This window comes from Arachis ipaensis, chromosome B07 (assembly GCF_000816755.2).
Source record: "Arachis ipaensis cultivar K30076 chromosome B07, Araip1.1, whole genome shotgun sequence".
NCBI classification, from domain to species: Eukaryota; Viridiplantae; Streptophyta; class Magnoliopsida; order Fabales; family Fabaceae; genus Arachis; species Arachis ipaensis.
Window position 1 is genome coordinate 3,382,494 of NC_029791.2, and position 26,196 is coordinate 3,408,689.

General features: G+C 36.8%; 4 protein-coding genes and 3 long non-coding RNA genes across 20 annotated transcripts in view; 4 read left to right on the plus strand and 3 right to left on the minus strand.

Annotated features, from left to right (window-relative positions):
- Positions 1–18,637, plus strand: part of LOC107609789 — a 22,257-nt gene extending 3,620 nt beyond the window's left edge. Inside the window, exons 2-5 of one of the 2 annotated variants that reach the window (XM_021107002.1) lie at positions 1,562–1,685; positions 16,987–17,024; positions 17,131–18,224; positions 18,308–18,637. In XM_021107002.1, coding sequence (XP_020962661.1) covers positions 1,562–1,685; positions 16,987–17,024; positions 17,131–18,224; positions 18,308–18,353 — 1,302 coding nt within the window. In that variant the 3' untranslated portion in view covers positions 18,354–18,637. Of the gene's footprint in view, positions 1–1,561; positions 1,686–16,256; positions 17,025–17,130; positions 18,225–18,307 lie in introns of those variants that run through there. The other variant, XM_016311817.2, reaches the window with a different exon arrangement.
- LOC107608343 lies at positions 9,444–10,216 on the plus strand. Its single transcript, XM_016310160.2, has 2 exons — positions 9,444–9,795; positions 9,879–10,216. The coding sequence occupies exons 1-2, from the start codon at positions 9,524–9,526 to the stop codon at positions 9,922–9,924; spliced, it is 318 nt and encodes a 105-aa protein (XP_016165646.1). The 5' UTR covers positions 9,444–9,523; the 3' UTR covers positions 9,925–10,216.
- Positions 12,626–13,622, plus strand: LOC110264789. Its single transcript, XM_021107003.1, has 3 exons — positions 12,626–13,213; positions 13,317–13,403; positions 13,498–13,622. Exons 1-3 carry the CDS (start codon positions 12,729–12,731, stop codon positions 13,601–13,603), a joined length of 678 nt encoding a protein of 225 aa, XP_020962662.1. The 5' UTR covers positions 12,626–12,728; the 3' UTR covers positions 13,604–13,622.
- Positions 12,912–13,498, minus strand: LOC110264791. The gene is made up of 2 exons (XR_002351005.1): positions 13,317–13,498; positions 12,912–13,235 (listed from the first exon to the last, which is right to left on the minus strand). It is a non-coding gene; the product is annotated as an uncharacterized LOC110264791 (long non-coding RNA).
- LOC110264792 lies at positions 15,135–15,887 on the minus strand. Its single transcript, XR_002351006.1, has 2 exons — positions 15,279–15,887; positions 15,135–15,183 (listed from the first exon to the last, which is right to left on the minus strand). It is a non-coding gene; the product is annotated as an uncharacterized LOC110264792 (long non-coding RNA).
- The window catches only part of LOC107606510 (disease resistance protein RPS5), a 10,923-nt gene continuing 3,142 nt past the window's right edge, over positions 18,416–26,196 (plus strand). The window contains exon 1 of the mRNA XM_021106999.1: positions 18,416–18,521. Within this exon, the coding sequence (XP_020962658.1) occupies positions 18,483–18,521 (39 nt within the window). The 5' untranslated portion in view covers positions 18,416–18,482. The remainder of the gene's footprint in view (positions 18,522–26,196) is intronic.
- LOC107609405 lies at positions 19,911–24,684 on the minus strand. 13 transcript variants are annotated; one of them, XR_002351003.1, is made up of 8 exons: positions 23,315–24,682; positions 22,392–22,496; positions 21,720–21,955; positions 21,424–21,513; positions 21,038–21,267; positions 20,836–20,940; positions 20,455–20,521; positions 19,911–20,181 (listed from the first exon to the last, which is right to left on the minus strand). It is a non-coding gene; the product is annotated as an uncharacterized LOC107609405 (long non-coding RNA). The 13 variants fall into 13 exon arrangements; XR_002351000.1 differs by having other exon boundaries at positions 21,038–21,955; positions 23,315–23,447; positions 24,243–24,684; XR_002350997.1 differs by having other exon boundaries at positions 21,038–21,955; positions 23,315–23,909; positions 24,243–24,684.

The window sequence follows — 26,196 nt, forward strand, 5'->3', positions numbered from 1 at the left end:
AATATTATTATTAAATTATATATAAATTTTTAAATTAAATGAATATATTTTAAAGGAAAAGTATTGGATACCAAGAATCAATTTGTTAACTTTTGATAACTCAAATTTTTTTTTCAAAGATAGGAGATTTAAAATCACAACCTCTTAATTGAATATAGGGAGATTATGCCATTTGAGCTATAACTCATTGGCTTTGATAACTCAATTAATAATTAATAATTTTAAATTATTTTAATAAATTTAAATTTCAAAAAATAACATTAAAAAAATTTATGAATAATAAGGATTGTGTTGAGTAACCGCCCACAATGTCACTGTGATCAGCGTCTGTTTTCCTCTTATCATCGCAACATCTCCTTTCTCACCAACAGCACCGCTTCGCTGCCGCTGCAGCGTGCTTCCGTCACAGCTGCACAACCACCACAAAGATTGTGTTGAGTAACCACCCGCAAGGTCATTGTGATATCCATCCCCTCTTAAGGTGTTGTTATCATTGTGGTACTTGTGTCGTCGTCATATCACCTAATAGACCTCCATTAACAAACACTTCTAATACAAAAAAAAACTTTTATAACTATAAAAGACACAGACACACTCGAAAAAAACACCTACAAAATAGATGCCTTAAAAAATAATTAGCAGATTCTATGTTGATTACCTAATCAAATTATATTTTAAAATATTTTTTACAAATTAACTCTTAAGTTTAACATTAATTTACATATTATCTAATATATCTCTAAGTAGTATTAGCATTTTAAATGTACACTATATAATATAATTAATTTAGTTCTTCATACATCACGCGCGAGTCTTAATCTATTGATAATTATTCAATATTAATAAAAATAATTATTTTCACAATTATTAAATGTAAAATAAACATATAAAATAATTTATATTATCAGTAATGTAAAACTAAATATTAAAAAACAAAGAAAAGGGGAAAGCATTACCATGAAAAAGGAGTATATTTTGTTAAGAAACCTTGTATAATTTCATGCATTGCATGGCGAAGACAGTGTTTGGTGACCTAAAAGCTACAACAGAAAGCAACATGCCAATCATGTCGGCGCCCGCACTCTTGTCCACCGTTAGCGCCGCCACGGCCATTGTCACAACCTTGTTGTTAATCTGCAAGTCTCGTCTCATGCACGAAAAGAACCTCACAACACACCATCGCCAACAACCCAAACGCAATCCCGAACAACCCAAACGCGATCCACACGGCAAGATGCTATTCGTTTCCCAAATCGGAACTTCAAAAGCCCTAGCGACGCGCCTCTGCGATTTGTTAGAGTCGAAAGGCATCGTTTTGGAGCTCGTAGATGCCCGGAATTAAGAGCCCAAAGCCCTACCCAAGGAGAACCTCGTCGTCCTCGTTGCTTCAACTTCGGAAGTTTGGAACCTACCTCCCGCACGGAATTTCTTCCCCAGTCACGACCTACCTTGGGGAGCAAGGTTCTTCGTCGATTGGATCGAGGAAAAAGCGAACGCCTTTAAGGTTAGAGCGTTTGTTGTGAATGCTTGCAGTTTCAGTGCCTTTGTGGTGGGCAGAGAGGTTAATGAAGGTGGCAAGAATTTGATGGCTAAGGCCGCCAATGAGATTAGGGGTTTGGGGCACACTGCTGAATCGAATGCGGATTTTGACAGCTGGTGGGGAAGTGTTGTTGCGGTTTTGCAAGGTGCTGTTTTGGGAGATGCTGCTGATGGCATATGCGGGGAATCTGAACCTGAGGTCCGTTTCTGCATCCTCTTATCCTTATATAACTATGGCGTTTCTATTTATTATCATCACACTGCAGAGCTCTCTATTTAATAGTTAATTGTTTCCCTAATTCCAGGATGTTGGTTCTTCTGATCTAAACCTATCCATGACACATCGTTTATATATGTTGGTGATAAATAAGGATTATGTAACAAAGCAAACCGACCCTTATGTGAGGTTCTCTAGTACCACCAGGTACAGGATGTTAACTATCACTGACGACAACTTTATGAAGAATGGCACTGTTGAACTTGAACAAGTATGTCATTTACCTGCCCAATGGCCTCTTAGAGATGATCTATTGATCGACAACGATGTGTTACCAAATTTTCAAGGATTTTGTTCCGTTGGTCGCTGCTTTTTCTTTACTGGTGATGTATGGGATGGTCTTATAACACATCCGAACGTGGGTTATTACGATTGTTACTACTCAAAGCTGTGGTGCCTTAAGTATGAGGATCCTACTTGGGTTTGGAGTCTATGTGGAACCATGTTCTGCTCCCGATTAAGTCCCTTAGTAGTCCCATACGATGGCAAATTGTGCATGTTTTGGGGTGACTATCAAATTGCAAATTGGGTTGAGATCTATAGCCTAAAATCAGGTCTATGGGAAAAAAAGGGAAGTGCCCTGTAGTGATCTCTTCTCAGATCACCCGTTGGCTAGCTCGTACTTTCTGTGGGAGGACAGCAAGAAGACCCTCATTGTATTGTATTCTTTTGATGATAATCATCAGTTGCTCATCTCATATGACGTCAAAGCTAACAGATGGGAAGAAGTTGAGTGCAATTTTCCGCCAGTTCCTAAATATTGTCCTAGAAAATTAGTTCGTTTGGGATGTAGCCATTATCTTCTGATTGTAGACTTCGCTCCAACGTGGTATATTTATGACTTGTCTGAGAAGCAGGTTGTGGCAAAAGTTCCCGTGGATGGTTTGGAGGAGGACCGTGTGCGGGTATCAAATATTTTTTGTTGCGACCACAGTAGCAAAGAAAGTTTGATCTATATATTCACGGAACACGAGGAAGAGGAAGAATTTCCTCAGTTTGTTCCTTATGCCAGAGTTAGGCTCCAACTCCAAACCTTTTCTGCCAAGATTGAATCCAAGGGTTATCTTAGACTTGGTCCTTATTACATATACCGTATGTGAGTATGCGCTTCTCTTTAAACTTGTTTCACCCTATCCATTGATTGAGCTTTGATATTTACTTGTTTAACTCGGTGGACAGATTTGCTGCTGGAGATGAAGGCAATAAAGAGAAGAGTGTAGTTTAGTATACGGGTGTGGTGTATATTAGGAATTAGAATTGGAGCATGAATGACAAAGTAGCCAAAGAAAGAAGTGATGGATAGCAAAGTGATATGAAAGCTGTAGCCACCTTGAATCCAACTTTGTTGCCAAGACATGAATGCCAAACAAGTATACAAATATTTTGTAAGCTATGTATTTACCTCTTTGGCCCTGAAACACACGACTCAACATCTTCCAAGTCTAAGTGCAATTCAGATGTATATACTCTTTTATCACCTTCCTGGAAAGCAAGCAATGATTTTGCTAGATTTATTAATTAGAGTTTATATCTTATTTAATATAAAAATACCATAATAATTATGTTCAAATAAAATTATTTATATATTTTTATTATATGAAAAAAGTTAATACTATATTATTGTGAGATAAATTTAGAGTAATGTTACATGTATACTAAAATTAGTCGCTAAAATCAGCTATTAGTATAAAATATATGTTGAAATACAAATATACATTGAAAATAAATTAAATCACACATGTATTTATTTACAAATATATTGGTGGCTAATTTTAGTGGATGATATTAGAGTATAAATAGCATTTTTGATAAATTTATGCCATATAATTATTTTTTTACTACGAATCATTAAATATTTTAATTATGAAGTAATGGTTAAATATAATTAACATCTATATTAAAATAATAACAATAATTTTCAGTTATAAATATTCAAATTGCATATTATTATGATCTATTTATGTATATAATCAACAATACTCATTATTATTACAGTATCACTTCATCCATTTCATAATTTCTTATATGAATTGTCAAGAATTTCTTCAACAACTTTTAATTGTACAAGATCAAAATTACAACATATATAAACGATATTCTGTTTCTCTTAATTAGCGATGAGATTTGCAAATTTTTAAGATATTTTTGGTTGGCTTTGTTTTTTTTTTTATCTACATTTCATTTATTTAGAATTTTATAAAAAAATATTAAAAATAAAAGTTAAAAAATTAAAAATACTTTTTTTTTCCAAAGATAATAGGTTATATTTCATTAATAATTAAAAAATGAAATACAAAGATGTCCAAAAGCAGAACAACATAATAAAAGGTGGGAATTTTTCAAAAACACTACATACACTGAAAGTATTCATCCAACGGTGCGTGGTCGAAAAACGAAGAAAAATCTTAAAGAAGAAATAATGATAAATCAAATTGAATGCAACTAAGAGCTTGCCTTATGGAGATGACGACCTAAACTGGGAGTTCTTTGGATTTCAAGAAACAACTTGACAGAGCTTGCTAGAATGGCAGACGTCATAGAAGTAGAACCTTCAAAAATCAACTGGTTGCGAGCTTTCCAGCAGTTCCAGCAAATGATGGCAAACAATTGAGGATTACGGTCAGCATTCTTCAACGGGTTAAGTATCTCTGTTGATGCAGTCCACCATGTCCAAAAGTCGTTAGAACTCTGAGGGGGAAGACAGTCACGAAGATAACTCTGAGACCATACGTCTTTAATTCTAGAGCAATCGATCAAACAATGAGTGACTGTTTCCGTTGCTTCATGACAGCAGGGGCATATTGGTGATATAGATGGGATGCGGTGATGAATCTGAGCAAGCACCGGAAGTCGGCCATGGAGAGCTTTCCAGATAAATAGCTTAATTTTGTGAGGCAAGTTCAACTTCCATAGATCAATCCACGGCTTTTTCTGCTGCATATAATTAGGGCAAAGCTCCAGAGGCGGATGGTAAAATAAATAGCCAATTCTGTAACCTGAAACTGTATCATATTGCTTGGATTTGTTCAAATCCCATTGCAATTTGTCCCTACTCTACTGAATTTTAACTGACAAAATCCTGTTTGCAACGTCTTGGGGAAATAATTCTTGAATGAGATTCTGATTCCAATTTCTATCTTCAGTAATTAGATCTTTAACTCTTGGAACTAACTCAGAAATAGCTTGTCTATTTGGCATGTCAGAAATCATTAAAGGATACGGAGGAGGCAGCCAAGGATCCTCAAAGGTTTGGATATTCTCACAAGTACCCACAGCCCAATTAAGACCTTTTTCAACAATCTTTCGGCCTTCCAGTATGCTCCTCCATCCCCAAGAAGGTAAGACTCCAATTTCTGCCATTATAGCATTACCATTGCTAAAGTATTTACCTCTTAAGATTTTGGATAATAAGGAAGTAGGCTGTGTTACAAGTTGCCAAAACTGTTTGCCTAAAAGCGCCAAATTTTGGATTCTGAGATCTTTAAATCCAAGGCCTCCTTCTTTTCGTGGGCGAGTCATAGTGTCCCAGCTAATCCAAGCCATCCTCCTTTCAGAACCTTTTTGTCCTCACCAGAACTGAGAAAGTAGAGAGTGAATTTCCGAAATTAAACCATCAGGCAACTTGAAGCAAGACAATGTATAAATAGGAATAGCTTCTCCCACTGCCTTAAGCAATACGTGTCTACCACCTGACGAAAGAAGATTGCGCTTCCACCCTTGGATTCTTTTCTGAACCATTTCTTTGATCATACTAAAAGAAGCCTTTTTCGATTTAGAGACTGTAGAAGGCAAACCAAGGTATTTATCCTGAGCTCCAATATGATTAATATTCATAGAGTTAGCCAGTAGTGTACGAGTAGTGGATGGAGTGTTGTGGCTAAAGAATACAGCAGATTTATTAAGATTTACCCTCTGGCCACTGATGCTTTCATAAGAATTCAATAAATGCAGGATATTTGAACATGCTTCAGGATTAGCCTTACAGAATAAAATGGAATCATCAGCAAACAGGAGGTGGTTGACCTTGGGACATCACCTATGTATCTGAAGATCCTGAATTAGTCTATTTTGTTCTGCCTTGTGTAGAAAGAAGGAGAGACTTTCTGCACAAAAAAGAAAAAGATAGGGGGATAGAGGATCTCCTTGTCAAATACCTCTATTTGGTTTGAAGAAACCATAAGGTTGTCCTTCCACAATAACAGAATAAGAAACAGTTGTCACTAATTCTCGAATCCACATGATCCATCGGGAGTCAAAACCAAACTTCTCCAATATAAACCAAAGAAAGTGCCATTCCACCCTATCATATGCCTTACTCATATCTAATTTTAGCGTCATTTCATTTTCGAGACCCCTTTTTTTGTTCTTCAAGTAATGCATACACTCGTGAGCAATTAGGATATTATCAGAGATTAATCTGCCTTTAATAAAAGCACTCTGCGTAGGGCTAATTAGTCTATTCATCATACCCTGAAGCCTATGTACAAATACTTTGGAGATAATCTTGTAAAAGACTGAAGATAGACTTATTGGTCTTACCTGAGTCATATCTTTAGCATTAGAAATCTTGGGAATAAGACAGATCTGAGTGTGGTTAAAACCCTTCAAGATTCTGCCCCCAGAAAAGAAGCACTTAACTGCTCGAAACACATCACCACTAAGTATGTTCCAGAAGCTTTGAAAAAATTTTGCTGTCATACCATCATCTCCTGGAGCACTTTGAGGATGAATGCTAAATGTTGTGCGTTTCACTTCCTCCATAGTCACTGGTCTTTGAAGCCTACGGTTCATGTGAGCTGTAACCTTAGGTTCAAAATCAATAAATAGAGGTTCAAGGTTCTCATGACAAGTGGAGAAAAAGATGTCCTTGAAATAAGATTCAGCCACAGAAGCAATACCAGCATTTGAAGTAGCCATTTCACCATCACTGCCAGTTAGTTGCCAAATTCTATTTCTTCGGGTTCGGTTTCTAAATTTCTGATGGAAGAAAGCTGTATTCTGATCACCAGATTTGAGCCATTTGACTCTAGACTTATCTTTCCAATAAGATTCCTCATTTTGTAATGCTTTTTCAAGTTTGTCCTCTATTTCTGAAATGGTGTCGCCTCCATGAATTCCTGCTAAACGAAGTTCCTCTAATTCCGACTGTAGTAAATCAATCTCCACCTTCGAATTAGATATGTGTTCTTGCTGCCATCTGACAATCTTATGCCGACAACGCTTTATTTTTTAAGCTAGGATATACATGGCTGAACCATCAATCTGTTCATGCCAAACCTCTCTAACAATCTGCCTTGTTTCATCATTGGAACACCATCTTTCTTGGAATTTGAATCGGCGTTTAGATCTCTCAGTTCTCGGATTAGAGTCTAGGAGAAGAGGGGCATGATCCGAGCCTGATTCTGACAGTCTAAGAACCGTTGCATTGGGATAGAGTTGCTGCCAATCAACTCCTATCAGGAATCGGTCCAGTCTTTCCTGTATCAACTCATCACCTCTCCGTCTATTTGACCAAGTAAATGGTCTTCCAACCATACCAATATCAATCAGGGAATTATCATCAATAAAACTATTAAAGGTTTTAATAGAAGAAGGAGATTTAGCACCCCCACCTTCTTTCTCCAATTGATTAGAAATGGCATTAAAATCCCCCATTAATACAATCTTACCATCGAACTGTTGGGTGACTGAAGTTAATTCAGCAAATTGAGCCATTCTATGTTGATCATTTGAACTGAGATAAACACCTAGAACACCATAGGGATCATTAGAACCAGCTGTTAGAACTGATGCCGCAATGAAAAATCTACCATGCTGTAAAATCTGAACAGTGCAACCATCCCTCCATGCCATTGCCAAACCCCCTGATAATCCATCCGGATCTACAATAAACCATTCCTTGAAACCACAAGATCTTAGTTTTCCTTCAACTTGTCGAGGTTGATTTTTTGTTTCACAGATAAAACCAACCTCGGGGGAGTAGGATTTGCAAATCCCTTTAAGATTGTGGATTGTCAGGGGTCTCCCCAAACCCCGACAATTTCACGAGAGCAGTTTCATATTTCTTTGGGTGCCACTTGAAGGCTGGCACCCTCCACCGTCATAGCAATTATACGAGGGTTCTGAGTCTCTGATTTGTTACTCATGGTGTAGAGAAAATCAGAATTGGTATTCAATGATTCCAAAGAGACATAAGATATATGGAATGAGTAAATTAGAAAACGGAATGAATTAAAAGAGGAATGAATTGGGAGAGAAAACGAAAATTAGGGAGCTAAGTGGAAAAAAAATTAAGAAAAGAAAGTAGAAGAAGATGGAAAAGAGTTTGACGAAAAAAAGACAAAGAAATGTGTAACCATGGAGACGGCGCAGTGAAACCCTAGCAGAGCATCGGGTGCTAGATGAGGAGTACGTACTCCCACACGAAAAATTAAAAATACTTGCGGACAACTAAATATATTTCTGACATCTAAATTTTTAAAAAATTTACGGACTAAAATTTATAGTCTAAATTGACTTTGTCAGGGTCTTTAATAACCAGATTATGATTTCATTTTTCAAGTACTTGAGATGAATCTCTTGTAACTTTGTTCTTTATCAATCAATCAGTATTGCCATATTCTCACCCTGCTTTGCCATATTCTCTTGAAGACTTCTGAGTAACTTGGGAAAGCAAATTGAGGTATGGTTTCATCTTTCAACGAATTCATATATACCTTGCAAAACTTTTTCTTAAGACCAGTAGCATATATATATGAATATATCTAGGTGTAGTCAGCTATCTGAATCAAATGATTTGTTGTTGTTATATATAATAAAAAACAGTTGTTTAAACCTACAGATAAAGGGAGAAAATTTGGAGTAATACATCATCACCTTTTGCACTTGCTGCCATATCTGTGTGTGTGAGCTTTCTAATGGGTCATCAGGGACATGTTCTGACGAGGAAACCAGAACATCTTAGGAGGAAACTGGAGACAAAAGTTGAGCAAGTACAAGAACATGTAAAGAACACAGTTCAAGTTGATGGAACTGAAGGCGGTTCTTTTATGCAGTTTGACTTTGAATCAAGAGAAAGCACATTGTGAAGGATTACCACTTGCCATTTCAATATTGGGGTCAGCTCTAAGAGCAAGAACTGTTGACCTGTGGAATCTTACAATTGAAATGAAAAAAAAACTCACTTTTTTTAAGATAGAACATAATGTTTGAATAATAATTTCAGAATAAAGATGTGTAAATAATGTATAGAAACTAGAAAGCAACAATAAAAAAAATATCACATTCAAACTTGATACAGAATTACAGAAAAGGAATATGCCATATGCAGTGGTCTTCAATAATTACATAACAAAGTGGCCGCATGTTCATAATAAACACTTCAATTCTTACAAAATACAAAGATATCAAAACTACCACACCATATTGGGAATTGAACATATAATCATCCAATCCACATTATACAACACAAACATTAATCTAGTACTAGTGTTTTTCTTAGAGGATAGAAAATACTGTTTGAATAACAGTGAGAATAAGCAGAAAAATTCCAGCAATAGAAACTACTATTTTCCATGGAGTGTTACAGTAATCGCGCCTCAAAGTCGCAACATTGAGTGCAATTTTCCGCCAGTTCCTGAATTTAGTCCTAGAAAATTAGTTCGTTTGGGATGTAGCCATTATCTTCTGATTGTGGACTTCGCTCCAATGTGGTATATTTATGACTTGTCTGAGAAGAAGCTTGTGGCAATAGTGCACGTGGATGGTTTGGAGGAGGATGATGTGCGGGTATCAAATATTTTTTGTTGCCAATACAGTAGCAAAGAAAGTTTGATTTATATATTCACGGAACACGAGGAAGAGGAAGAACTTCTTCAGTTTGTTTCTTATGCCAGAGTCAGGCTCCAACTCCAAACTTTTTCTGCCAAGATTGAATCCAAGGGTTATCTTAGAGTTGGTCCTCATTACAAATACCATATGTGAGTATGTGCTTCTCTTTAAACTTGTTTCACCCTATCCATTGATTGAGCTTTGATATTTACTTGTTTAACTCGGTGGACAGATTTGCTGCTGGAGATGAAGGCAATAAAGAGAAGAGTGTAGTTTAGTATACGGGTGTGGTGTATATTAGGAATTAGAATTTGAGCATGAATGACAAAGTAGCCAAAGAAAGAAGTGATGGATAGCAAAGTCATATGAAAGCTGTAGCCACCTTGAATCCAACTTTGTTGCCAAGACATGCATGCCATTCTGCCTTTCTACAACTATACAAATATTTTGTAAGCTATGTATTTACCTCTTTGGCCCTGAAACACACGACTCAACATCTCCCAAGTCTAAGTGCAATTCAGATGTATATACTCTTTTATCATCATCCTGGAAAGCAAGCAATGATTTTGCTAGATTTATTAATTAGAGTTTATATCTTATTTAATATAAAATACCATAATAATTATATTCAAATAAAATTATTTATCTATTTTTATTATATAAAAAAAGTTAATACTAAATTATTGTGAGATAAATTTATGCCATATAATTTTTTTAATAAAAAATATTAGGATGTCATCAGAATTTCTTAATTTTGGCCTTTAGTTTGTTATCCATGTTTAAAAGTATGGAATAAAATATGTTGTTAAATTACTAAATTAAAAAAACTAAATTAAAAGAATTGAATTAATGAGACTAAAAATAATAAATTCTTGTTAGTAACAATGACCCTACACTTGCAGAAAATACGTGTAGTTAGTTAGAACTACTGAGCCAAATCAGCAAAATTGTTAGAAGTCAGTTAGAGCCAAATCAGCAAAGTTGTTAGAAGTCAATTAGTCTTTCCGTTAAATCCTATGTATATATATATTAGTCCCTATACTAACTTCTTCTTCTTCTTCTTCTTCTTCTTCTTCTCAAAGAGGCTGATACCTTCACATGGTATCAGAGCTTTCTTGGATCCATGAATAACTCTACACAAATCTCACAAGCTCCAACGAGCTTCCTTAGCCAGAATCTCTTCACAGCTTTCTCAACGATTAAACTTAATGAAAACAACTACAAAGCATGGAAGAAACAGGCACTAGCGTGCATCAAGGTAAACAAGCTTCAACATCATCTTGATCCAAGAAAGGTTCCAGCGCAATTCAACTCAGAATTAGATAGATGTAATGGAACTGAAGCACAGCAATACATAGACTGGGAGGTGCGAGATCAATGCCTGGTAGCTTGGTTAATTGCATCAATGGAGCAGAATTTTATAAATCGAGTAATTGAATATGATCATGCATATCAGATCTGGTATGTGTTAGATGAATACTTTGAAGCCAGAGTGAGAAGGATTTAATTGGGGTTTAGGGGTTTAATACATTCAAAGTAATAAAATCTTAATGGAAGGGGACAAGAAAAGAATGACATCAAGAAGAAGAATTTATTGGCATAGGAGATACAGCGGAAACATAAAAGACAAATAAAGGTTTTTTCTACTAGACCTCTAAGATACCTGTTCTTAGCAACCTAGGTCACCGGAAAGGATTCCCTACTAGACCTTCAAAGAACTTGTCCTTGACAACCTAGATCAGAGGGATGAAAACTGAAAGAAACCACCACGTAGATCACCTTAGTGTTGGATCCTTCAATCTTCCTCATGCAACAAACGAAGCAAATCACTCACCTCACTTCTCACACAATAAACGTGCTTAAAAGCAACTAAAATTTATTCATCAAAGTTATATAAATTGTCTCACCAGAAGGTGTTTAAATAGACCCCAAACAAACTAGCTAAAAGATAAGATAAGATAACTAATTTAAATCAGATTTGATCTTATTAGATTAGATCATATTTGATTTAAATTTTAAAATCCTAAAGATATGATAACTAATTTAAATCAGATTTGATCTTATTAGATTAGATCAGATTTGATTTAAATTTAAAATCCCTAAAATTACTACTAAGCATAGCATATTTAAAACAAGTCTTCTAACAAACTTTTGACCAGATAACAAACTAAAACAAAAGTCTAGAATTTCGAATTTTAAAGATAAATTATGCCTTCCACTGAATTCGAAAAGCATTATTGGGCTTCTTGTTGTCCTGACTTAGCCCAATGGGCCTTGCCCATTCTTCCTTGGTTAGAACTTGATGTAACTCCATATGCATAAGCGCTGCCGGGTTCCCAAAGCTCTCCTTGAGCTTCTTTGCACGTGCTCTAGTGATGGGGTCCTCTAGAAGTATAAAATTTCCATTCTGTCCTTTTGTCTTAGAATGCCCCTGTTGTCTTTCCGAGCAGGTATCACAGAGTCAAATCAAAGATTAAGCAGTTGAAAACACAGCTGAAGACGTTCAAGAAACAAAGATCCTCGACATCTGAATATATCTCAAAAATCAATCAGGTAGCAGACACGTTGAACGCTCTTGGAGCACCACTTACCAAGGAAGAATACATAGAAGCAGCACTAGGAGGTCTCAGTGAGAAATATCGGGCATTCATTACAGTTACAACAACAAGAATAGACCACATGACAGAAAGCGAATTTGAGTCACAATTACTCACAGAAGAAGAGCTAATTGATAGATTCAGAAAGACAGATTTAGGGTTGGTTCATGCAAATGTAGCTCAAAGCAGTGAGGAACAACAAAAAGCGCAAGATAGAAGCTATTATCACTACAGTAGAGGTGGATTTCGAGGAACGCAAGGCAGAGGCTACTTCAGAGATTCTAGAAGGTCTACATGGTGGCAAGGTAGCAGACCTCAGTGCCAACTATATATGTGGAAAGATAGGACATACAGTTGTACAGTGTTACCATAAGTTTAATCAAGAATTCATGAATCCTCAACTGCAACCTTTAAACACAGTTCAACCACCTTCAATGGCATTCCACAATGCCTAAGGCAATCAGCAACGTTACGAAGATCCAAAGATGCAGTCACCTACAACAGCGAATCCACAAGCACTCCTCTCGTTGCCATCAGCTCTCTCTAACACCACCTGGTATCCAGACTCAGGAGCCTCACACCACATCACATTTGACCAAAGAAACCTTGCCACAGGATCAGACTATGAAGGCATAGAGAAAGTGTATGGAGAAACTGGCCATGGTATGAAAATTGAGCATATTGGAAGTTCATTTATGCATGCATTTTTGTCCAACAGACCTTTCACACTAAGAAACCTACTACATGTACCCACTATCTCTAAAAACCTTGTCAGTATCGCTAAATTTGCACTAGACAACTGTGTCTTTTTTGAATTCTGGCATTATTTTTGCAATATCAAATGCCAGATGTCCAAGAAGATACTCTTTCAAGGTCTACTTAAGGAAGGACTATATAGATTTGAAGTGATCCAAGTTATCCCAAGAGCCACTGAAACCAAGCCATTACATTCCCCACCCATTACACCAACTTGCAATACATCACCAATATATCTGAAAAACCAAAATTCACAACCTATGATTCCAAAGAAAAACCAAGTACACCTGATCATGGTCCCAAATCTTTAAACTTACCTGCTGCAGAGCCAAATTCACTAATCCAAGTTATCCCAAGAGCCACCGACACCAAGCCTTTACATTTTCCACCCTCTATACCAACCTATAACATCACCAATATATTTGAAAAATCAAAATTCACAACCTAAGATCCTAAAGAAAAACCAAGTACGCCTGACCAAGGTCCTAAGTCTTCAAGGTTACAAGCTGCAAAGCCAAATTCACCAACCTCAGCTGAAGTCACACCACACACTGTGGCCAGCTCAAACTCAACTACTGACAGCCCCCCAAATTTCCCTTTATAATAAAATTTATGTCTTATATATATGGAAAAGTAAAAGAAAAATCAGAAAACAAAGATCTTCTTAAGTCTGTAAGAAAGGAGTCTGATCCTATAGCAGCAAACAGTACTTGTAAAAGAGTTAGTGACATAACTCAACAGTGGCATAGAAAATTAGGCCACCCCTCTGATAAAGTAGTTATTCTTGTAATAAAACAATGTGTGCCGAAGCTGGCTGATGCAATAAATAAAAAAAGCCTTGAACCTTCATTTTATCATGCTTGCTGCATAAGCAAAATACACAAATTGCCATATCCTGATTCCTGTACAACTTATGCACCTTTAGAATTAATATTTTCTGATGTTTGAGGGCCAGCACCAGTATATAATAGATCAGGTTTTTGTTACTATATATGTTTCATTGATGCATGTACCAAACATACCACCACTTACCTGCTTAACACCAAAGCTCATGCCTTTAAAGCCTTCCAACAGTACAAAGAAGCTATTGAACTCAAAACAGGACTGAAAATTAAAGCATTACAGACAAGCAATGGAGGAGAGTACATGTCTCTGGCATTCAACCAATTTCTTACTGATCACGACATTCAACACATGCTTACTTGTCCCTACACCCAACAATAGAATGGTATTGTTGAAAGAAGGCACAGACACATCACTGAAATATCACTCACCTTACTAGCTCAAGCCAACCTACCTTTCACATTCTGGAAAGACTCAACCATGACTGCCACCTATCTCATAAACAGATTGCCCACCTAACTTCTCAACAACAAAACCCCATTAGAAGCCCTTACCAATACCAAACCAGACTATGATTTTTTAAAACCCTTTGGCTGCACTTGCTACCCTTTGCTAAGACCATACAATGTACACAAGTTTGATCACAGATTTGACAAATCAATATTTATTGGTTATGCCACAGACCACAAAGGATACATGTGCTTATTCCCAAATAGAAGAGAAGTTATCTCAAGAAATGTGTACTTCAATGAATCTGAATTTCCTTACCCACAACTATTTCGATCCTAATCTCACCACACTATCCTATAACCAATCCCCAATCCCACTTTCAATCTTAGTCCTCTTTCCTCTATTCAACCTCTTCCTCTCACCACATCCCCAACCCTTCCTAATGCACCTCATACATTGCATTCTATAAATGATACTTTCAATATCGCCAATGACATACATGCATCATTACCTGCAATACCTATATCTGTGTCTGATTATTCTGCTCTTGCTGATGATACTATTACTGTCGCTAATCCATCTCCCAGCAATATCACTCCTAATGCAGGTGCTCATCAATCACCTAGAATTGAAGCTGTACTGTCAGCCCCAACAACCTTGTCAATGAACCAGCATCCAATGCAAACAAGAAGCAAATCTGGCATTTTCAACCTAAAACATATGCAGCAGTAGTGCAAGAGGGTGCCATTGTCCTCTCGGAGACCCTACCGCCGACAGTAGCAGAGGCTCTCACCTATCCCCATTGGCGAAGAGCAATGGAGGAGGAATATGAAGCTCTTTTGAGGAACCACACTTGGCAGCTAGTCTCCAAACCCACTCCTAATACAATCCCTATCATTGGTTGCAAATGGATCTTTAGAATAAAGAGACATCCCAACGGCACCATTCAAAAGTACAAAGCTAGGCTAGTGGAAAAGGATTTTTACCAAAAGAAAGGCGTGAATTTTGACTAGGTTTTCAGTCCCATAGTAAGGCTACCTACTGTGCGAATCATGCTAACTTTGGCTTTGGCAAAAGGATGGAGAATAAGGCAATTTGACTTCAACAACGCCTTTTAAATGGGGATCTTTAAGAAATAGTATATATGACTCAACCAGAAGGCTTTCTCTCACCGAACCATTTGCATCATGTGTGCAAACTTCAGAGGTCACTATATGGGCTGAAGCAGGCGCCTCGTGTGTAGTTCACTAAGCTCAAGACAACCCTCGACAGCTTTGAATTCCATAACATTATCTCAGACACGTCTCTCTTCACAAGATTTACAGCATCCTCCGCAACTTATATTCTTGTCTATGTCGATGACATCTTAGTCACAGGGAGTTCGGACTCTGAAATTGCCACACTAATCAGCCAACTTAACTCAATCTTTTCTCTAAAAGACTTAGGAGAAATGAATTATTTCTTGGGTACCAAAGCTATTAAGAGAAACGACAATGAAATACTCCTTTGCTAGACCAAATATATCAAGGAGCTGCTTGCAAAAGCGGAAATGTATGATGCAAAAGCCATGCCTACTCCAATGGCATCCAACTTAAAACTCTCAATGCATGATGGTGAAACATTTCAGAAGCTAATGCTGTATAAATTCATTGCAACATAAGGCCTTCAGTATGCAATAATCACCAGCCAGACCAGATATTACCTTTGTAGTCAATAAAGACAATTTATGCACCACCCTCTAAAAATTCATTGGAGAGCTTAAGGCAAAGAAAAGGGGATTATTTTGAGGATAAAAATTATGCACCACAATATATATTCAATATTAATAAAAATTATTTTCACAAATATTTAAAAATAAAATAATGTATATTATCAGTAATGTAAAATTAAATATTAAAAAAACAAAGTCACCAAAAAAAATATTTAAAAAACAAAGAAAAGGGGAAAGCAATTTAGTAACAAACCAGCGTGAAAAAGGAGTATTTTGTTAAGAAACTTTGTATAATGTCATGCATTGCATGGCGAAGATAGTGTTTGGTGACCTAAAACCTAAAACTGAAAGCAACATGCCAATCATGTCGGCGCCCGCACTCTTCTCCACCGTTAGCGCCGCCACGGCCACTGCCACGATCTTGTTCTTAATCTGCAAGTCTCGTCTCATGCACGAAAAGAACCTCACAACACACCATCGCCAACAACCCAAACGCAATCCCGAACAACCCAAACGCGATCCATGTGGCAAGATGCTATTCGTTTCCCAAATCGGAACTTCAAAAGCCCTAGCGACGCGCCTCTGCGATTTGTTAGAGTCGAAAGGCGTCGTTTTGGACCTCGTAGATGCCCGGAATTACGAGCCCGAAGCCCTACCCAAGGAGAACCTCGTCCTCCTCGTTGCTTCAACTTCGGAAGTTTGGAACCTACCTCCCGCACGGAATTTCTCTTCCAATCACGACCTACCTTGGGGAGCAGAGTGCTTCGTCAATTGGATCGAGAAAAAAGCGAACGCCTTTAAGGTTGGAGCGTTTGTTGTGAATGCTTGCAGTTTCAGTGCCTTTGTGGTGGGCAGCGAGGTTACTGAAGGTGGGAAGAATTTGATGGCTAAGGCCGCCAATGAGATTAGGGGTTTGGGGCACACTGCTGAATGGAATGCGGATTTTGACAGCTGGTGGGGAAGTGTTGTTGCGGTTTTGCAAGGTGCTGTTTTGGGAATATGCGGGGAATCTGAACCTGAGGTCTGTTTCTGCATCCTCTTATCCTTATATAACTATGGCGTTTCTATTTATTATCATCACACTGCAGAGCTCTCTATCTAATATTTAATTGTTTCCCTAATTCCAGGATGTTGGTTCTTCTGATCTAAACCTATCCATGACACAGCGTTTATATATGTTGGTGAAAAATCTTGTAGAAGTGAAAACCGAGCCTTATGTGAGATTCTCTAGTACCACCAGTTACAGGATGTTAACTATCACTGACGACAACTTTATGAAAAATGGCACTGTTGAACTTGAACAAGTATGTCATATACCTGCCCAATGGCCTCTTAGAGATGATCTATTGATCGACAACGGTGTGTTACCAGATTTTCAAGGAATTTGTTCTGATGGTCGCTGCTTTTACTTTACTGCTGATGTGGGTGGTCTTATAGAACATCCGAACGTGGGTTATTACGATAGTCGCTACTCAAAGCTGTGGTGCCTTAAGTATGAGGATCCTACTTGGGTTTGGAGTCTATGTGGAACCATGTTCTGCTCCCGATTAAGTCCCTTCGTAGTCCCATACGATGGCAAATTGTGCATGTTTGGGGGTGAGTATGGAATTGCAAATTGGGTTGAGATCTATAGCCTAAAATCAGGTCTATGGGAAAAAAGGGAAGTGCCAGATAGTGCTCTCTTCTCAGGTCACTCGTTCCCTAGCTCGTACTTTCTGTGGGAGGACAGCACCAAGAGTAGCAAGAAGACCCTCATTGTATTGTATTCTTTTGATGATAATCATCAGTTGCTCATGTCATATGACGTCAAGGCTAACAGATGGGAAGAAGTTGAGTGCAATTTTCCGCCAGTTCCTGGATTTTGTCCTAGAAAATTAGTTCGTTTGGGATGTAGCCATTATCTTCTGATTGTAGACTCCGTTCCAACGTGGTATATTTATGACTTGTCTGAGAAGAAGCTTGTGGCAATAGTGCACGTGGATGGTTTGGAGGAGGACGATGTGCGGGTATCAAATATTTTTTGTTGCCACCACAGTAGCAAAGAAAGTTTGATCTATATATTCACGGAACACGAGTTCGTGCAAGAGAAGGAGCAAGAGGAAGGGTCAGATCTTCCTCATCTTGTTCCTTATGCCAGAGTCAGGCTCCAACTCCAAACCTTTTCTGCTAAGATTGAATCCAAGGGTTATCTTGGAGTTGGTCCTCATTGCAAATACGATATGTGAGTATGCGCTTCTCTTTAAACTTGTTTCACCCTATCCATTGATTGAGCTTTGATATTTACTTGTTTAACTCGGTGGACAGATTTGCTGCTGGAGATGAAGGCAATAAAGAGAAGACTGTGGTTTAGTATACGGGTGTGGTGGATATTAGGAATTAGAATTTGAGCATCAATGACAAGTAGCCAAAGAAAGAAGTGATAGATAGCAAAGTCATATGAAAGCTCTACCCACCTTGAATCCAACTTTGTTGCCAAGACATGCATGCCAATCAAGTATACAAATATTTTGTAAGCTATGTATTTACCTCTTTGGCCCTGAAACACACGACTCAACATCTCCCAAGTCTAAGTGCAATTCAGATGTATATACTCTTTTATCATCATCCTCGAAAGCAAGCAATGATTTTGCTAGATTTATTAATTAGAATAATTATGTTCAAATAAAATTATTTATCTATTTTTATTATATAAAAAAGATTAATACTAAATTATTGTGAGATAAATTTATGCCACATAATTATTTTTTATGAAAAATATTAGGATGTCATCAGAATTTATTATTTTATTAGTTAGTCATCAATATTTAAAAGTATGAAATAAAATATATTGTTAAATTACTAATATTTTTTTTATTGTGCCATGTCAACTATTTTAAATAGGTGTCAACTATTTTTTATTAGGAAAGGTCGGCTCCTTAACAGAGCAGGCAGGCTTTGCTTAATTAAATTTGTTGCTTCTTCTCTTCCTATTTATCAGATGCAAGTGACTCTTTTTCCCACTTCGGTTTGTCAAAAGATTGATTCTGTGCTTAGACAATTCTTGTGGAAGGGAAAGGTGGGGGAGCATTGCTTAAATTTGGTCAAGTGGAGCAAAGTTGTCACTCCAAGAAAATATGGAGGCTTGGGAATTAGATATACTCAATACGTAAATTTTGCTTTACTCGAAAAGCTTGTTTGGCAATTATTGCATAATAAAGATAAGCTTTGGGTAAGAATTATGTTGGCAAAATATTTATCTGGGAGTTCTTGCTTTTCACCCAAATTTTCTAATAATGTTTCAAGCACTTGGAGAGCGATTTATAAGACAATAGAAAAGCTTCGTGATGGTTTTGATTGGTGTACAGGCAGGATGTCTCAATCCTTTTCGTATCATGCTTGGCGACCATGTGGAACGCTAGCTCCTTTGGTTCCTTTTGTGCACATTTCTGATTCTCACTTGAAGTTAGAAGATGTCTGGCACCTTGGGCATTGGCGGTGGGATATTCTTTGCACAATGATTCCGGAAGAAGTTAAACTTGATTTGATGCTCTTTGATCCTATCAAGCAGGCAGGAGATAAAACAGATTGGTTTTGGACAAAGTCAAATACTCTCACCTACTCGACTAAAAGCGGGTATGAATGGCTATTGAAGAAGAAATTTGGCTGGAATGATAATGAAAATTGGCTTTGGCTTTGGCGCTTGCACTACAACATTTTCAGGTTGAGGCAACATTTAAAAAGTGTTGCCTAAAAGCTGACAAAAGGTTGCTTTTGATCTATGGCAACACTTTTGGACCTAAGGCAACGTTTTTGGGCGGCGTTGCATATGCAGCCGTTGCCTTAGATCAAGGCAACACTTTTTGGTTTCAAAAGTGTTGCTTTTGAGAGCAACGTAACAATAATTGTCATAACAAAATAGTAATTAATATTTATCAAAAAGATGTCATAGATTGACCAAATACAAGCTGAAACTAATTAATATTTTGCGATTTCGGGTTGATCGCTAAACTTCAATGGCAAGGTGATTTCCATCAATATAAGAGACATTAGTGGAAGAATGGTAACAGAGGTATCTACAGGTGGCTTCTGTTAATACAGCATAGTAACATCAGGAAGGATCAAAGCAGACAAAGGAACAAGCTGAAACTGACCACACCAATGCTTCAAATTGCAATTGTGGTTATTGTGCAATGTGGCACCTGCATGATGCAGTCCACAATTTAAAACCTTGAATCAAATCACAATCCAGTAAATGCAGGTTTTGGCATAGAAGAGGTAAAAGATAATAGAGAGCAGTATAATTAACTAACAACAATGGAGGATACAAACATTTATTCTACCCGAAGCATGGAAAATGTAACTACTGCACAGAAAACCATGCATACCTAGTTTTATTACATCTTAGCAAATCCTATGGGATAAAACAGGAATTAAGGATCCGTAGCACTAGGATGTAACAGAATAAGACTAACCTCAAATTTGGTCTACCTTTGCAAGTGTTTCCCCAATCAGTTTCTTCAAAACACTCTGTCCAGGATCCTACTCACCAAATTTTCTAGTTAATAAGAATTAGACATGGACAATACTAAAACGCAAGCTCTTGTTAGGTTGGTTGCTCAGTGTGTAACAGTTCAAAACTTGAACTGAAAAGCATCCATTTTATTGTTTGAAAGACAGTGGATGTTCCCATCATATACAAGCAAGACCATAATGTTTATCAAAATTGTGTAATTCTATTTCATAAGTGGGAAACTGGAAAGTGACTTCTCTCTGAATTATTGAAATCATAAACCATCATAACTATGGAAAATCACCAGTCATTTAAAAAGTCAGAAACAAAATAGGCAAACTACCTTTTCTGCTCTCCACACCAGATATCTATGTTGAGCTTCGAGATTCCGAGAAATCTGGGATTCATCAGTCTCTTTAATGGATTTACTTACCAACTCCAATCATACCTGCAAGAATAATATTCAAAGGTCAAGAATTAGAAAGCCTACTGAGATTACCCTTAGCAAAGCATGATTTTTTAATGTACCATGCTGCTGGCATTACCTTGGAATAATCCTTGAATGCAGAATATAGAATTTCATAATTTTCTGGGCTTGAATTGAACTTTGTCCAAATGACAATTGGTGAAAAGAACTTTATAGATTCACTTGTGAGCTTCCCTCCCCATGGAAAACTAAATATGAATTTCTAGTTCTGACCTGAAGATCAACAGCCTTCACAACTTCCGTAGGAAGAGGCTTGAAGTCGAGCATCCAACCCTCAAATAACACAACCTAGACAGTCATTCGTGCACAATAATTGAAGTATTAAAAACTCGACATCTGTATTTGTTTCATGGCAGGGCTAACCCCAAAAATTTCATTATACTCTTAAGTTTAGTTCAGCCAGAAAACCATTTTTCTTTTTTTCCAAAGCTGGATATCACCAACCTTAGAGCCTTATAAAGAATTCATGTTAATCGACATAAGTAAGATTTGGTCTGTTTGCCTTTACTTCATCGGTTACAACGTGACATTAATCTGTCACGAAAAAAGAAAAAGAAAAGGGATTAAGAATTACAATAGATAATATGTTACCGTAAGAGTTCTCCATGACATGTTCTCCATTGGTATCTCTTTCAGGCCAAGAGTATCTTTTTGATTCACTATGGACTCTAGCCTACCAATGACATCTTCCATCCTAGTAACCTTCTTTCTCTCTTTCTTAAAGCGGGTTAGGAAGTTACCTTGATCCTTCTTAGTTGCAGCTTTGGTGGCAATTTCATCCAAGAAGTCGTCAGCCTCATAGATAGCATCTTTGAGATCATCCAGCCAGATCTTCACTGGCCCCTCTCTGATTTGTCTGCGTTCAGCATCATTCACTGGCCCCTCAGCAGCATTCAGGATTGCCTTGAACCTCTGGATCATCTTCTCACTAAGCTTCTTCCCTCGGATCAAGTTGATAATCTCAGGATCGGAGAGCCTGTCGAAAAGAACATTGAGAAAAGAAGAGAGGAAAGCTCCTCCAACAAGTGCAGCAGCCATGTTCAGAAGATCAAGAAAGTATGAAAGTTAAGGTAGTGCACCCAAACTGAGATCTCTCACAAACACAAAAGGGTAAGGAAGTGGTAGAAGTTAGTGTGGAGATGATATTATGTTTAGCAAAAGTAAGTTGACTTGAAATGCTTATTGGTCTTCCAGACAACTTCACATGATGCTTCTTGCTCTCTTCCTCGAAAGCAGTGATCAAGTGTTTATTATATAAATAAAGCGTACAGAGAGCTCTGTATTTATTATATAAATAAACCATAGAACATAGAAGAATAAGTGTTTAATTTGAGATTAGCAAATTAATTAAACCATCAGATTTGACAAACACAAGACGTAAAAAAGAAATTTACTTCCACTAAGAACCGTACTTCATTGTCTTGAGAATATCATATCAACCATTTAGCCTAGCTTCAGCTTTACTTGCTCCAATGACCAAAATGGATCTTAAATTACCCACATTTTACCATCATTTCCTGGAAAACAATAATTTAAATAAGAATGATTTCACTTCTTTTTACTTTTTACACATTTTAGTTCTAGTCTTTATTTTTTAATGGAATACGTTTTCTTATAGGTGTAAGGTAACCATGCACTTGATCAAATATGATGCAAAAGGAAAAGAAAATTCATGTGATGCCTTATTAAATTAAATCAATTAGAAAATAACAAAACCATTACTCAGCCTTTATCTAGTCTGGCTTCTTAGCTTCACTGAGAGGGAAGTATGATCATAAAAGCTTTTTATTTTTTATTTTTTTAAATTTTATTTTTGGTTAGTTGATTCTAAAAGCTAAATGCATAAATTGGAAACATGTATCCCAGCAACCTCAACAACATTTTCATGTAGTCTTCAATAATGGTCGCCGGGATATGACCAATGTAGGAATATGATTTTGCTATATATATAAAAACTATTTTTTGCCATAACAAGTTCACATATTCAAATGTTTATTAACAAGCTAAGGTTTAATACTAGCTTCTGCATCAGAAACAAAGCCAGCATTATACTGAAAAAAATGAGTTAATAAGTTAAATTCTTCACTTTCTGTTGAGAATCACATGAACATACTATATCAGCTCCAGAAGAAGAGGGGAGGAAGAAAAATAAACAGAAAAAATTGCAGCACAGTGTATAGATTCACATAATTTAGAAAAACACGTTTCAAAAACTAGTCCAATAAGTACATGATGAAGATTGATCCATCCATTTCAAGATAACCTCCATTATGACCATTATCTTAATTGATTTAGAAGCTCGTAATCTTAAGCCAAAGATATACGCCATTCTCACCTTGTAGTGATGTGTTTCTTGGGAATGATCGATGATTTTTAGTTGTTTCGTAAGCCTCCGAGAGAGTTGCCACTGTAGCTTGTGCAGCGGAATATGCAACCTCTGATCCAACCAAAGCTGACAGAAAAGCAGCCTGCAAATTTGAATAAGACATGTTACACAGTTAAATAGAAATTCTAAAGAAATTATTTTGTGAAGCACATAGGCAATTCAATACTGGCAGAAAAGTAGTAAATGTTATTTAAGTTAATCATCATCCCCCTCCTTCACAAGCTCCCTCCCGTGGCTATAACCCTCCATATACTCCAATAGTCCACCAGGAACACCAAGATCATCACCTTCTCCATATCTACCAACACCAATTTCTCAACCACCTTATCATACTCCAACTCCACCACAGGCTCCTTCCCCTGCTCATAACAACCATCACTTAATCCTCCATATGTTCCATCACCAATTTCTCAAGCTCCTTCGCCTGCTACCCACAACAACCATCACCCAAACCCTCCAAAAACACCATCACCACTTTCTCACCCTCCCTATAGTGCTGCTGCTCCAACACCAACGTCATCACAACCACCATACAATACTTCCCCTGTTTAATATAAGAAACTACTTATTTGTACTTGGAGAAAAACAAAAGATAGAAGAAAGAGTAACCAATGACTGAGACAATATAACAAACAGAAAGAGCACAAAGCTGAATAACAAGCTTGGTGATAAATATAACAAACATAAGGCATAAGGAACAAATATAAAGTGAAATAATTCTCAAACAATTCAAATTCAAAGTAATAACAGGAATGCTATTTGCGTGACCTAAACTTGTCAATGGGAAGGATATGTAAACAGGTGCTAAAATAGAGCAGAAAAAAGAACGGTAGAATCATCAATACCTGCAGAAGAATGCCAAAAATAAGAATCTCACCAAAAACACGAGCAGTGATAATCGAACAATGACTGGCGGTGATGAACGCGAGCAGAGAGGATCGAAGCTCGACGAAAAGAGAAATAGAGGATCGAAGCTCAACAAGCAGATGATCAAATCTCAACAAGTAGAGAATCGAAGCTCAACGAGGAGAGGAGCAGAGGATCGAAGCACATTGACGAGCAGAGAAGATCGAAGCACATTCACGAGAAGAAAAAATCGAAGCTCATTAGCGAGCAGAGATTGAGATCGAAGCTCAATAAAGAAACGCGCGTCATCATCGAATGGATTGAAGAACAACAGACGAACGAAACATTTGGAATGAATTGAGGATTTTGTGATTATATTAATTGAAATATTTTAGGAATTTTGTTAGGGTTGTGGTTTTAGGAACGAAACATTTTGGATGGAATGGATTGGAGTTTTCTTATCCCTTTTTCCTCTTTCTCTACACAATATAGTTTATTTTTGTTTTTTAAAAAATATTAAAAAATTTTAAGCAACACTTGAAACGTGAAGACTAAAATAAATCTAAAGGCAACTTTTAAAAAAAGTAATATATTATTTTTATAATAGTTGTTTTTGTATATTTAATATAGCAACATTTAATAAGTGTAATATATAAATATTATAAATGTTGTTTGTTTAATTTATTAAAGCAACGTTTTTTATATGTTTTTTAAATTGATAAAAAATAACACTTATTAATAAGGTGTTGTATTAGCTTTATTTTTTTGCAATAAATTTTAAGTGATGCTTTTAACCACTTTAGACAACACTTTTTAAGGGTTATTTATCGCATATGTTGCAATAGCTCAAAAATGTTGTAGTGTTGAGAATACCGGAGAAGATAAAGTGTCTGCTCTGGCTTTGCCTTAACAACGGAGTTCCCACAGCTAGTTACCGGTTTCAAAGAGGTATTTCTACTTCTGATTTTTGTCAGAGATGTTATCTTGCTCTAGAGGATATTAACCACTGCTTTAGGACTTGCCAAAAAGCTCGTCAGATTTGGATTAGCTTAAATTTGGGAATGACCGCTGAGGACTCTAATTTGGATTTTGTGTCTTGGATTCGTTCTAATCTCAACAAAAATGAGTTTCTCTTTGCAGCGGCCTTTTGGTGGATTTGGAGGGATAGGAACAATGACATCTTCCACCAAGATGATCCATGGAGTAATGAGAAAATTATTCACTTAGTTAAACATGCTGTTCGAGATTTCTCTAATGTTGTTATCAACCAAAAGCATATTATTCCTTCTTCTTTGAAATATAACTGGAACCACCTCCAATGAATGTCTGTAAAGTGAATTGCGATGCAAGCGTTTTTGAAAATGAGCAATTAGCTGGCTTTGGATGTATTATTAGAGACAGCATGGGAATTTGGATAAAAGGTTGTTCTGCCAGTATACCTCTTTCTAGTGTTCTCTGTTGTGAGCTTCATGCTATTTGGAGAGGGCTTGTTATGGCTTGGGATTGCGAGTGCAAAGAGGTCATATGTGAAACTGATAATCTTAATGCGTTTCTTCTTGTTTCGCGAGACACAACTAGCATGATTAGGAATGACTCTGATCTGCTTGACAAAATCAAAGAGATGCTCCAGCGCAATTGGACAGCTACTTTAGTGCTCATCCAGCGAACAGCAAACAGAGCGGCTGATTTAATGGCTAAGACTGCTGTTTTAAACAAGCAGGTGTATCTAGAGTGGTTACTGCCTCCTAATAATTTAGACATTATTATTAGAGAGGAGTACTATTCTTTTTCTTAGGTTTTTTTCTGTGTTATGTTCAGTCACCAAAAAAATAGGTGACAATTACAAAAAACAATTTCTTACCATTGCATCATGTCACTCATTTTAAATAGGTGGCATTCATTAAAAAAATCTCTTGTATTATAATTTATTTTTTATAGAAAAATATTTTATTAATTAATAACCTTAATTAATTGAATATACTACG